Source organism: Apostichopus japonicus, chromosome 13 (assembly GCF_037975245.1).
Source record: "Apostichopus japonicus isolate 1M-3 chromosome 13, ASM3797524v1, whole genome shotgun sequence".
In the NCBI taxonomy this organism is placed as follows: domain Eukaryota; kingdom Metazoa; phylum Echinodermata; class Holothuroidea; order Aspidochirotida; family Stichopodidae; genus Apostichopus; species Apostichopus japonicus.
The window spans coordinates 9188830-9200730 of NC_092573.1; the positions used below are offsets into that span (position 1 = coordinate 9188830).

At 37.2% G+C, this 11901-nt stretch overlaps 1 protein-coding gene across 1 annotated transcript; it reads left to right on the forward strand.

Moving 5' to 3' along the window:
* The first annotated feature begins 976 nt into the window (after positions 1-976).
* Positions 977-11699, forward strand: LOC139978631 (contactin-2-like). The gene is made up of 7 exons (XM_071989004.1): positions 977-1114; positions 5588-5878; positions 6740-7045; positions 7853-8156; positions 9101-9408; positions 9733-10062; positions 11100-11699. Exons 1-7 carry the CDS (start codon positions 1030-1032, stop codon positions 11426-11428), a joined length of 1953 nt encoding a protein of 650 aa, XP_071845105.1. The 5' UTR covers positions 977-1029; the 3' UTR covers positions 11429-11699.
* The last annotated feature ends 202 nt before the right edge of the window (positions 11700-11901 follow it).

An 11901-nucleotide genomic window follows, 5' to 3' on the forward strand; every position in this document is an offset into this window, starting at 1 on the left:
TCCCCCACCCAAGTGAAGTTCTAAGGAGAATTGCAAAGTTTAGATGACATCCAGAAAATAATTGTTCGAGCCCTCACAGACTTTTACCAGCAACAATGATAACTAATACCACGTGTTTTTTAATCCCTTTGGTTAACTGGAGTGTTAGCTCAGTGGTTAACGCCGGTGCCTTTCAATCATAAGGTCCCCGGTTCGAGTCACTTCCAGATCAATGTATGTCGTCAAGTTACAGAGTTGTTGACAATTAACAATTCATAATCATGGACGTTAAATATGAATGTAAGAGACTGACTTCGGTCAGCTTGCGGCTTTGATAAGCCAATGAGGCTTCTTCGCGAGTTCCTGCTTGCAGGAGGATCTAATATACATACATACATACACACATACATACAAATATATTACAGGTTAAAAGTACACATATGCCCAATACCAATATCATATTCGTTATATACGTTTCCCTAAGTAAAAACACTGTAAGTTAAATGAGCGGGAAATTATATCATCCTTTCCCTGAGAAGAAGAAGAAAAAGAAGAAGAAGAGGAAGAAGAAGACCTAGAAGAAGAAACAAAAAGGGACAGGTTAACAAGATTTCTGAAATATTTTATGTTTGCTTACCAAATTGACCAGACTTAAGCACCAGTTTGTCCATTTTTCATATACGTGTATATATTTTTTATTGTTTTAAGGTAAATATGATAACGAAATTAGATATTAACAAACAGATGGTCTTCCTTTTTCTTTGATAGGCAACTTCATATCTGAAATTTTTCCGTCTTTCACTTTCGTTTCGTTTCATTTTGTTTTTTCCCTTTTATTTTTCGTTCGCCTTTTTCGCCTTTTTTTTTTGGCCTTGAATAAATAAACATATACACGTCACGTACCTTGACGTCACGAAGCTTGACTATATTAAAAATACATTTCAGCAAAGTCATTAGGGTCAAGTTAAATGTAAAGGCCCTTTGCGTTTTTTGACCCTCATTCACTTTCGAAAGAGAAACCTTCACAGAACAATCCAGACGTGCTCTACAATGGAAGGATATCTTCTGATACAAGTTCTTCTTCTGTCGTCATTTTGTCACCTGACAAATTGCTGCTTGCTTTCAAACAACGGAGGTAAGTTATATATCATAAATCATATAGTTAATCATACATTAAGCAAAGCTTGTTTGTCTGATTGGTAACTTACTGTGTTATAATGTTGGTAAATCACATATAAATATATACACTGGGGACTGGGAGAATGCATGCTCTAAGGCGTTTTCTTTTCTTGCACAGGCTCTTTCTTGGGGTGAATTTTCTAAAACAAAAGTGTCATTGAAACAGTTTGTTTTTGCGCTCAATGTGTATGTTTGAGACTTTCTCTTTAAAAGTATCATTAAAAGTTGGATAATCGAATCCCATAAAAAATTATTTTCATCACCTTTCACATGATAATTCCACTTCAGATATATTAAAGAAGTTCCACACTTTCAGATTGTACGCATTGCTTTTATATTATTCAATTCTTGACTATTAATGTTAAGTGGAAAATAAACTACCCGTGTGATTTATTGAAAAGTTATTTTAGTAACATTTTTTGTCAAATTTTCGGAAATAGGACATTAAACACAGAACGCTGTTTAAAGAAACTCTAAGCGTGTGGGGAAGTTGCTAATAGCTTTTCTCCTACATATTGTTTACTTACCTTTCTCATATGACGATTGCACAATCATGGTTGATTGCAAAGGTATATATATCTATAAATGGAACTGGTGATACTGTCCATACTAAAAGAAAGTAAAACAAAGAAGATTGAAAACGACATTGTTGGAAGTGAAAATAGATTGATACGGAAAGAGAAATATGGAAACACACACGCGCGCACCCGCACAGAGATAAAAAACGAGTAGTTGCAAAAAGGAGCAGTATAACATATAGCAGTATAACAATATGATATTACATGACGTCTAAAGCTGCAGAAATCAAATTGTGATAACATTTCAAAGCTCATTGAAATTATGTTGCGAAAAAGCACCGTTGTTGAACAACACACTATATATCAGCTTATAAGTGATGAAGATATGATTGTATTTCTAAAAAGACGTTTGAAACAGCAGCACACGTTAGTGTTTAATTTCAGGATTTTATGTATGTAGAGATACATTTAGAAACAGCAACGATTTGGAAACCCCAGCTTCGTACCAATAAATAAATAATATATATATATATATATATATATATATATATATATATATATATATATATATATATATATATATTAACATAAATAACCAGACGTGAATCATAAGGCCTGATATCAAAAGAGATAGTTATATAATTATACCAACGGGAATTCTTCCGTCCTCGTTGCCTTACTTATGTTCTCGCACAAGATCTCTTATACTTCAAATATGTTAAATTAAAAGTTTCATTATCAAAAAGTACTTACAGTTTAATTTAAAATTCACCAATAATAATATAAAAAAACCATCTGAAAGCGTTGGCCTCGTTCTAACCAGGCTATCATATCAACGTAATATTGAATAACCAACTTGTCAATTTAAGAACCATATTCGGTTTCAACCATTTAAATGTTCATATTCAGTTATGGAAGAGTTATTAACCTCTAATATATAAAAGCTGTTAGTCCCACAAATCGCTCTCCTTTAAAGAGACCGCAATTGGTCCAACATATATATTTTGGCAAACTTTGTTATGCTCCAATATGTTGATATGATGGCATTCTGATTTTCTGATTAAATATATGTTGTGATCAGTTTTGAAGTGACCATTTTGCTGTGAATGTTTAAATTTGATGACATTTGATGAATAATCACACTGTCATCTTTCAAATAATTTTTAATTTCTCACCTATAAGATTCAATTTGGAATATGGATTTTGTTGCAACTTGTTTAATATATTAGCTATATTTGCAAAAAAAAAAGATATCTTAACAATTTTTACGGCACCTTTACCATAAATTAATGATATGATATAATTTGACTTCATTCATTTTCTATTCAATTCCATCATCATGTAAATCAAGTTACTGCACTAGTACGTAGGTTGAATTCAAATATACTATAGCCGTTTCGCTAGTAATAAAGAAAGGAAAATGACACATTGTATAGCCTTTAGCCTGAATAGCATTGAAAGGCATGCTAGAAGGTGATATGAAGGGGAAAACTAGAAGCGCGTTCGCTTTACCAAAAACAAAAAGGCAGAATTTTGTTCATTACGGTACCGTATTACAAATTCGACTTTGGTATTAGATACGGTATATAATCTGCACCCCCCCCCCCCCCTCAAGAGAAAAAAATCTTCAATTTACACCAAATGTGCATATTATAGTTCATTTTCAGGTAAGTGATATATACTAAAATACAATACTATACTTCGAAAGTATACTGTCGTAGTTTCTTTACTTACTACCCAGAGATTTGAGAATAAGTTGAGTACACTAACATGGAATTGAGTTTTTCTGGCAATATTACCAAGCTAGGTTTGGAAATTTTACAGATTCACACAATCCCTTCAAACGGACATTCTAGACAGAGTGCCACTAAGCGATCTGCATTATCCTACCATTGATCCATTCAACATTCGCATCGCTCTGTGCATCGCTTCGGCAATGAGTTGAACCTACCGACTTCCAGATATCAAATGTCATAAAAGTTTCATTATGCGACTCGAGCATGGTGTGAATTCAATTCTAAATCATATCAATGTACTCGCTTTTAAAAAAATTATTAATTATTTATTAATTCCCTTAGTTAACAGTAACATTCAAAGTTTCTCCCAAATGTATAAAAATCGCGAATCTACAAAATCTGCCCAGACTTGTTTCTCTTTCATTAATTAAAGTTGCCTTATGTATAGGCCATTAGCAGTGTTTAACCTATATGCCCAGAGTATTTTATAGTGAGGTAGGGTACTGACGGGAGAGACTAGGCTACCGTACTAAAGTGAGGGTTTGTATGGAGTGTGGTGAAGCTCTGCGTAATCATAAACAATGTAATGAGGTAGGAATAAGTTGAGACGGTCTCATGTTGCATTAGAACGCTTGCGGTAACTTAATCATTATCGTACTTGGAACACATTTGGTCAGTATATCCTTGAAATACAACAAGATTTAAAATCGAATTGGAACTGTTCTCTTTCGTAGCCACTTAAATCTTACTTACCGACCGTATAGGCCAGTGCTACGATAGGCTCAGAAGCCTGGATATCAAGGTAGATTTTGTCATGAACATAACGTAGATTTATATTAAGTACATGTTCTCTAGTCCCTTGCAATGAAAGGGTCAAGGATAAGTATACTAGCCAGCCTGCATATACTAACGTAATGGATGACGGTATCATTGGGAACGCCCTTGGCTAGTGCCACGTCTGAGGCTAGTTGCCAACAGAAAATCAATTTTAATAAATAAACTGGGGGTTGACGATAATTTCTTGCATTAAGTTTCATTATATATCGCTTCCAAAACAATATACATGCAGACTAAGGTACAGCCATAGCCGTAAGACGTATGCATGTAACAACACAGGCCTTTATAGCCTCAGTTCGACACTGATAACAATGGACCTGTTTTGCAGCCGCTAGTCAAAATTGAAACTTCAAATCGGTCATTAAAATTATCGATGCAACATTTCTGACGATTTGCAACATCCAAATGCGGAACACGATCTATTTAGGCTAAACGTCGATCTGATGTTGGTCAAAATTCAGATAGTGGTGTTTGTACTACCCGCTGGTACTAGACATATGTGTATTTCAGAACAATTTGCATACTCTAGTCTCTATTTGTTCTATGTAGCGTAGCCTTAGCACAAGATGTGTATATTTCCGCAGAAAAATAAAACAAACTTCTGAATCACAGCCAAAGTTATGTGTGATCCAGAACACCTTGCAACCCGTTCGACTACACAGTTATATTTCTACTTAGCATACCCTCACCACAAGATGTAGATGTTGTCGAAACGAAGAGCATGATAACTGCTTAAAACGCCTGCGTAGGTAGGCCTAAAATGTTACCATTACTACATACGTTAAATTTCGCAACATGTTTTAAGTTTCATTTTCGATTTTGTCTAAATAGATATTAGTAACATTATCCTACATAAACATGAATCATGTGAAGCGGAACTATGAATTATTTTTGCAATTTGTTTAACGGAGATATAACTGTGAACGTGTAATATTCTTTTCCTTGAGTAATTATAAAAAAAGTTGCACTTACAAAATAGTCCTGACTTTGGTGAGGTTATTCTCCAGGTTAGTATACCGTCCCTTATATTCTCCAACCATTTACACAAGTTGATCTGCAATTGTTGGACGTTACATATTTCCTCACCCATGCCAGGGGGAGGGTGTAAAAGGTCAAGATCCGAGATGGGATACTTTCTGCAAGGTGTTCAAGGTGTTACTCCGACGTCAAAGAGTCGAAACGCACATATTACATACATATTGCGAGACTTCATATTAAAATCATTTTCCAACGACACAAATATCTGGAACTATTGCCTACTTTAGTATGGTGTTTAGTGGTTACGAACGATGAGGTTGTCGTGATAAATGTGTTTCCCTCTTTCTATCTCTTTGATAGCATGTGCAATGCAGAATTCATTTTACGGAGGGCGACTCGCCTTAGTTGGTGAAGGAGACCTCCATCAGGGCAGTCCTCCTCCTTGGGCTAATCAAAGAGTCTTCGTCTTCCAAATGCCGACATCGTTCTTCAAAGGAGGACACTATCGCTCCAAGTTTGGGCACCGTGGCATCGGTCGTATCTGGATGCCAGAGGAAGCACCATGTGGTGGAGAAAGATCGCAACACGTTTGTCCATCGGAAACAACTGACGAAGCATTCTGTCTAGACTCTAGCTTACCTTGTTACCAAAGTAAGGAAATTTACGCATCACAATTACCTTCAAGTTCATTAAACCCCCTTCCCAACCCTACGACTAAACGTACAAGTGCTTATGAGCTAGCGATTACAAAACATATAACACTGATAGATAGATGGTAGGTTTGATTTTAATATATCATGTATTATTGTAAGGTTATAATTGATGACATATTTTACGCACTACTTCTAAATCTTAAGGGATTATTTTGCCTACAATATTGCCCACAAACCTAGTACATGCATAAGTGCGTGTACCAAACATCGGATAACTATAGGTAACTATGGATAGTAGTCGGTCGCCCATTGCTCTGGACTCTCGGCACTGCCAGATTGACCCGTGTCAGTACCCCGCCCTTGTGCATAGCTAAGAGTGAGAAAGTCTGATATGCTGTATCCTCATTTTATTTTGATTATTAAGTCGAAAGGAATTAGTGACACTCTTGACAATGAATTAATAATTTTGCCATTTGTTGACGGCAAATACGTATGCAATTCTACGCCCCTTAATTTACTGCCACTAGCCGGAATATTCCGGTGGTGGTAAACTTATGTTCTGTAATGTGTTTATTAGATTGTGTCACGAATCACTCTGGCAACATTAAAGATCACGATATCATCAATTGCAAAATGAACAGAGGTTCAATTTGTCTTCTTTAGCTCTTATAATGTACGCATCATCTTGCCGAAGAAGACAAGCAGTACGTTTTTACCTAGCGGTTCTACGTTGTACATTGTTTGTTAAGGCAATATCCCTTCAAAAAACTTGCATGAAATAAACAATGTCTAGTATCAAACAAAATTCTAATAAGCGAAACAAGACTGAATCGATCGCTTGTTCATGTATTTTCTTCAGCGCCACCGTCTTATGACCAGTCGGAGCCACTCGAGTTTTCTGACGTCACGTCAACAGGTGTAACCGTGACGTGGCCAGCTTGGGACGAGACGGTCGATCATGGTCACGGTCCAATTGTTGAGTATAGGATACAAATAAAAGGACCAGGAGAAGAAGAATTCACCGAAATACCAAAAGGAAGACAACTCTCTCATCATTTCACCGGTTTGAGAGAAAATGTTAACTACAAATTTCGGATCAGTGTTATCAGAGACCATCCCTTTGGAGAAGGGACTCCAAGTAATGAGCAAACATGCAGGACATCAGGTATGCAACTCTTTAGGCAACTGGCCCTAGAGGATAGTCGTTTAATGGGTTGACAACAAAGAGAAATAATTTTATATAATCATTATGTGTTTACCGGTACTAAGGTGTCACAAAGGTAAATAAAGCTAAAACTATTTATATTCGACCCCGCTACCCCTTCATTAGCCTATACGTCATTCCAAAAGAAACGTATACTAATAACTATGCACTTAATGTAGATGAAATTATATATTGGGGAAATATTATATCGGTGTATGTTAAAACATCAATGATAATAGTTTAACTTACTAACATTATATTTCCGAAGATAGGACGTATCTCTTTCATTTTTTGAGAAATGCCGCTTTAAACATCCAAGGCTCATCGCACAGACCATGTGTTTAGTCAAAACAGAAGATAAACTCAATCGGAAAGACATGTCTTAGATAACATGTTTGTAAAGCTTCATAAATTTGTCAACACGAGATGTTGGACACCATTCAATGAATCTCTGTTGTGTATATTAAGGGGGAAGAAGAGCATGATTCGACTTATAGTTATTGGAATTTTCAAAACAATGGATTAACATTTAGACCTTCACGGAGGGCCGTTGTCGTTATCAATTTTATCCTAAAGGAGCATTTCAGAGATTCCGCATATATTAGTATAAAGCTAAACTTCTTGAAACACTATATTTGCAGTCTTTTCTTGCTTCTCGATTTTCTTTCACATATCATGAATGAAAATATGAATGTGGTCATCCATTCACTACCACAAGGAGAATTGTTCCATATTTTAAATGACAATTACTCCTCTTTCACTTATTAGCGCCACCGTCATTCGCAAACCCCGAACCGTTGGAATTTCAAGATGTGACTTCATCTGGAATAACAGTCACATGGCTAGCATGGGACCCGACATTGGACCCCGGGATTGGTCCAGTGACTGGTTACATGATCATGTACCGTGAAGAGGGTCATAGAACATGGAAGAGCAAAGAAACAGAGAGTCTCTCTGTTCGGTTAACCGACCTAACCGAAGATACGACATACGAGGTAGCGATCAAGCTGAAATATAAACAGGAAAAATATACAGAGCAAAGTACCACACAGACGGTCAATACTGATGTTGCAGATATTTTCGTTTAACTTTGTTTTTCATTAATAATTATTTGACAGGAGCCGTATGTTGGGCTTCCATGGAAGCAAGTGGGCGACATAATGAAAGCTAAAACCCTTTGTATTCGACCCCGCTATCCCTTCATTAGCCCATACGTCATTCCAAAAGAAACGTATACTTATAACAATGCACTTTATATAGATGAATTTTACTTTTGAGAAATATTATATGTCTGAATGTTAAAAAATCAATCATAATAGCTTAACTTAATAAGATTTTATTTCAAAGATAGCACATATTTCTTTCTTTTACAACTACGTTGCTAGAAATGATATGTCTTCCTACAGCTACAAAGCAGGCTCAAAGGACGACTTTTACTTAACATATTATTTTGATACTTTGTATAAACTGTTCAAGTATATCACTACTATCAGTCCAGTTTGTTTTTCTATACCACGTTTAGTTTTTTGAGAAATGCACCTTTAAACATTTGAGGTTCATCGCACAGACCATGTGGTCAGTTCCTCAGATACAACACAGAAGATAAACTCAATCGGAAAAACATGTATGGCCTTAGATAACATGTATGTAAAGCTTCATAAATTTGTCAATACGAAATGCTGGACGCCATTCAATGAATCTCTTTTGTGTATATGAAGGGGGAAGAGGAGCATGATTTGACTTAGTTATTGGCATTTACAAGACAATGGTATAACATTTAAGGCCTTCACGTAGGGCTGTTGTATTCATCAATCTTACCCTAAATGAGCATTTCAGAGATTCTGCATCTATTAGTATCAAGCTAAATTCCTGAAACACTATTTTTGCAGTCTTTTCTTGCTTCTCAATTTTCTTTCACATATCATGAATGAAATTCTGAATGAGGTCATCCATTAGCTACCACAAGGAGAATTGTTCCATTGTTTGTTAATGAAGATTACTCCTCTTCCACGTATTAGAGCCACCGTCATTCGCAAACCCCGAACCGTTGGAATTTCAAGATAAGACCTCGTCTGAAATAACAGTCACATGGCTAGCTTGGGACCCGATATTGGACAGGGGAACTGGTCCAGTGACTGGTTACATGATCGAGTACCATGAGGAGGGTCGTATAACATGGAAGAGAGAAGAAACAGAGAGTCTCTCTGCTCGGTTAACTGACCTAACCGACGGTACAGCATACGAGGTAGCAATCCGTCTCAGAGACAGGAATGGCGATTACACAGATGCAAGTGTCCCACAAATAGTCACCACGGCTTGTGAAGGTAACGTTGTGTATTTAAGATTTCGGGAAACACAGGACAACTTTATCATGTAAACAGAAGAGGAGAGGTAAATTGAAAGAAGAACAGGAGGACATAATTTATGTTTGAGAAATTTACAACGACAATCCTTTCAGATATTTCGGTATCTGTTATTGAATATTGAAATTAGTCTTCCTCGTCAATCTGTCACTTTCTCTCTCCCAAAGCAAATAGGAACATGACAAGGAAATTGAAGAAAGTTGTCACCGCAAAAAGTTTTAATGATAAACAGAAGCGTGAAAAACGTTAAAGGTAATATCTGTGTCTATAATATACTTTCGTCAGGTTTGGTTATCACTGACCTCAATTACACATCTTCATCAATACGTGCGGGTGCTGCAAGAGCTTCCGTGATGTGGTCGGTGGAGGAAGTCACGGACTCGTGCAGGGTTCTAAGTCAAAGTCTCTCTCTACAACTCTTGGATGTCCTTGAATGCGGCGGAGTGCCACCAACAGTGGATGCTACACCAAGGGTAATTGATGTGGAGGATGGTGAAGTAAGGACAAAAACAGTTCTTCGTTTGACAGCGAACTCTCTGTACAACCTTACTTTAAGCCTGCACACGACAGCGGGCAAAATTCAAATGTCAATGTCAATACAAACCGATACCACGGGTAAGTACAGTCGATATACTTCAGTAGCGTGCCCAAAAAGAGGGGGTAGCATGCCCCCACCTCCGATTGTCAGTATGGGAGAATAGTTCAGCCGGGTGACTTTTGCATTCCGCCGGGAAAAGAACTGGACCGCTACTACGGATATATCCTTCCCCCTCTTTTATCAACATTACACAATGTATTTATTAGCAAAACTTTACGTTTAGGGTTACTTATATCAACCTAATTTATAATCTAATATCCGTCAGAATACACAATTTGACGATTTTTTTTCTAGGGACCCCCCTGTGCAGGCTATTTACAAAATTTTAACATTGTTCGACTTTGGCTAAAAAGTTATCATAAAGCAATAGATATCAATGGTCAAAACTAAGAATGAATTTCCAACCTGTTATAGCTTCCCCCAGGGGAGAACTGGGCATAAATTTCTGCCGGCTGATTGATCCAACCGGCGTTGCTGTGGCCTTAAAACGCATTTGGCGCCCCAGAAGAAACTAGCTTCTTTCGAAGAATTCGATATCTTCTACAAATGTCAACCTGGTGGCGCCGCTGGGGCTTTAGTCTGAGCGGCACACCATTCCGAGCCGGTGAACCGGCAGGCTAGTAAGTGCCTGCCCTCCCTAATACTGAAACGAAAAGGTGTTGAGAATATAGTGATATCACCAAAAAATTTTACCCCCTAAAATAGTCAGAACCGACGATCTACAACTTGTGATTATCTCTGCAAAGATTTTGCACTTTTCATCAGGTATGTGGCTTGGAATAAAGTAGGTAGAACAGCTAGCTCAAAAGAAGAAAAATAAATCGTCATTGAATTGACCCCTAATATGCCCTGTACTACAAGTATGTTACAGTTCCAATTCGATGGTACTTTGGTTATATAAAGGACGGCATTTAAATTAAAGGTTAAAGATCGTGTCACCCGAGGTTTGCAGCCGAGGTTTCTTGCATGATTCAGGGAATTCCTAGCATGTTGACAAGTGCATTCCAAAGTTGATCAGTGTAATATTACTTTCATTCCTTTATTTTGTTTCAAGGACCAACTGGTGAACCAACGAATCTCTTGCCGGAACAGAAAAGAAATGGCGATTTGGTTTTCAAATGGGATAAACCTGAGTGTTCTAAACGCAATGGCCCTATAAACAGTTATCATTATACGGTAGCCAGATTCAGACGGAGTAGAAGGAATATGGTTCCAGTTATCGCCGAGCACGTTGAGGACGACAAAATAAGACTCAGAAAACGTGACGATAGGATTTTGCCGAATGTGCAATACGTATTTGCCGTCAGAGCAACGACTGGCATGGGCAGTGCTGATTTGAGTTCCCCAACAACTGAAAGGCAATTTCTGTTTTCGTCTGGGTAATATGAATCACTTCAGGAAGTAACGACTCTATTCCCTGCATGCAGGTTACCTGCGTTATGCCATGGTACTTGCGTTAAATCATCGCACCTGCTACTGACGGTTGAATATTTATTGGGACGATAATCATGTAGGTGTAGACTATTCGTGTTTTGTTTTTGTTTGTTACAAGAAAATATACTGTACCGTCTTGTAATAATACAATTAACTAATGTTGAATTTTTTTTCACAAATGCAATAAAGATTTTGCACATTACAAAAGTAAAAGCACAAATTGTCTATGAGTTTGAATTTTAAGTTTTCTTCACTTGGAAGACAATACTGGTAACGAACCTATGGATAGCGACTTGGAGTTATTGGAACAGAATGCGCAACTCTACTTCAACTTTCGAGTGACTCCCTAGTGATTTACGAGAAATCATTATTACAAGCTCTTAGGCAGAAGCCAAAGACGTAGATAGCGCTACCCCGCGTAG

Excerpts from the sequence above, each read along its gene's own strand:
- LOC139978631 (XM_071989004.1), top strand. The coding sequence starts at position 1,030 with ATGGAAGGATATCTTCTGATACAAGTTCTTCTTCTGTCGTCATTTTGT. Across the intron at positions 1,115-5,587 it reads CTTGCTTTCAAACAACGGAG|CATGTGCAATGCAGAATTCA; the intron begins GTAAGTTATATA and ends TCTCTTTGATAG. Across the intron at positions 9,409-9,732 it reads AGTCACCACGGCTTGTGAAG|GTTTGGTTATCACTGACCTC; the intron begins GTAACGTTGTGT and ends TACTTTCGTCAG.